Below are 1,760 nucleotides of genomic sequence, written 5' to 3' on the forward strand. Positions count from 1 at the left end.
TCCGGGTGTGCATGTGACTTACAAGCCACGTCACAAATACAAAAAGAGCGGTTCGTTTATTGGCGGTGGAAAAACGATGTCTATTACATTTACACAAGTGATCAGCGTAACGAACAGCTATCCTCGGAGTCTACAAATCACGGTGATCGACCAACTTCCTGTGAGCACTGACGACAAACTGAAGGTGAGTCATGTAGATATTTAAAGGGGTCAAATTTTTCTAAGTCCGTGTTAGATTCGGGAAAAACTGAAAAAATATTGACATTTATGTGCATGTCTAGATTAATCACATGATAGGATTCCTTTGATTTACAAATCTGGGGTTCAATCAAGGTCTTTTTTCTACTTCAGGCGTTTATTGCTTAGGGACAACTATTCTGAAACCTTGGTCTTTGATATATAATGGAGCCAGTTGAGAATTAAGTTCGGTCACCCTTCCAAACCCTGATTCATGCAACTTTCCCATTGTGACAGCTGACAGATCCTCCGATTTCGTTTGAAACTTACAATAGACCGCCACCTTCTGTTTTATCCCAGAAGACCCCCATACTAATAAATGAACCCGTGACGATGCCTGAGCCACCATCATCATAAAATATTCTCATGAAGTTCAGTAAAACTCTAGTAAAAGAATCAAAGAATTCGAGAACGTATTCCACGGTAAATTGAGGCGACAAGACTATAGTCGGTGGTATCAGGAGGACACTGCGTGCTCATGCAGTCATATAGACCGCGGGTATGCAACTTAACTAGCCATCCGAGTCAGAATACCCTTTTCAAAGACCACCGTACATTCATTATCATTATCACCAGCTGTGAGAGTCGCATACTTGTCGTACACCCCAACATACTTTGTTTCCAGTTCTCTGCACATGGCTGGGCAATGATACGATGCGACAACCAAGGCCTGGCTAGTAATGTGCTGTCAAGTTATTAGGTCTTGAACCTGTAAGGGAAGCAGTTCAGACTTGAAGTGTAGCTGGTATCATCGGTTTGACCCACCTATTTACACTGCTTCAGAAAGTGACATGTATGAAGTTTAAGTTAGCTAATTACACCATTTTGGAAACCGACAAAATATGTGGTCACATTTGATCTTATTTGGTAGTGACAGGGTGTATTCTTCGTGAGCCTATACTAAGCCTAAACGGTGGAATGTAAGCTCGTAAAATTTCTTCACTTATATCAGAAGAAAACAAAACTAAAAGTCATGAAATTTTCTGTGAACGCATGGATTTTTCAGTCAGTCAGTAAACCGATCAGTCAAGTCGGTAAGTCGGTCAAATGGACTGCCAGTGGTTCGTTCACAGTATGCTCTAACTTAGTACGGTTTTATCAGCCATTTGGTTGGTGTCTTGAAACCAATACTTATGGTTTTACAACAAATGGTTCTAAGCATTAACTGCAGCAATGAATACCTTTTGTCTACAGCTTATTCGTCGTGTGAAATACCGTCCTTCTCTTTTACTTATGTATTTATGACCATCGTTGAAGCCAAGTAATGGTGTGATGCTCTCCACTATTTAAGGTACAACTGTTGGAACCGTCAGTAAAAAACTTGGACAGATATGACTCGACAAAACCTGTTAGGATTACGAAAAACCGGACAATCGAATGGGTTGTGAAATTATCACCATGTGAGTTCCAGTTTGAACAAATTCAACGTTGTATCACTGTTTCCTGACTGGACCTGCTTTCAGTCTGTTCACCTTTGTTGACGAACACAATTTGTACTGTTGAACTGACTGAGTACACCTACT

At 40.6% G+C, this 1,760-nt stretch overlaps 1 protein-coding gene across 1 annotated transcript in view; it reads left to right on the forward strand.

Moving 5' to 3' along the window:
- T265_12161 (hypothetical protein) overlaps positions 1 to 1,750 on the forward strand; it is a gene marked incomplete at both ends in the record, with an annotated part of 4,919 nt that extends 3,169 nt beyond the window's left edge. The window contains 2 exons of the mRNA XM_009179216.1: positions 26 to 184; positions 1,529 to 1,750. Of these exons, the coding sequence (XP_009177480.1) occupies positions 26 to 184; positions 1,529 to 1,684 (315 nt within the window). The remainder of the gene's footprint in view (positions 1 to 25; positions 185 to 1,528) is intronic.
- Between the last annotated feature and the right edge of the window lie 10 nt (positions 1,751 to 1,760).

Source organism: Opisthorchis viverrini (genome assembly GCF_000715545.1).
Source record: "Opisthorchis viverrini unplaced genomic scaffold opera_v5_1243, whole genome shotgun sequence".
Taxonomy (NCBI): Eukaryota; Metazoa; Platyhelminthes; class Trematoda; order Opisthorchiida; family Opisthorchiidae; genus Opisthorchis; species Opisthorchis viverrini.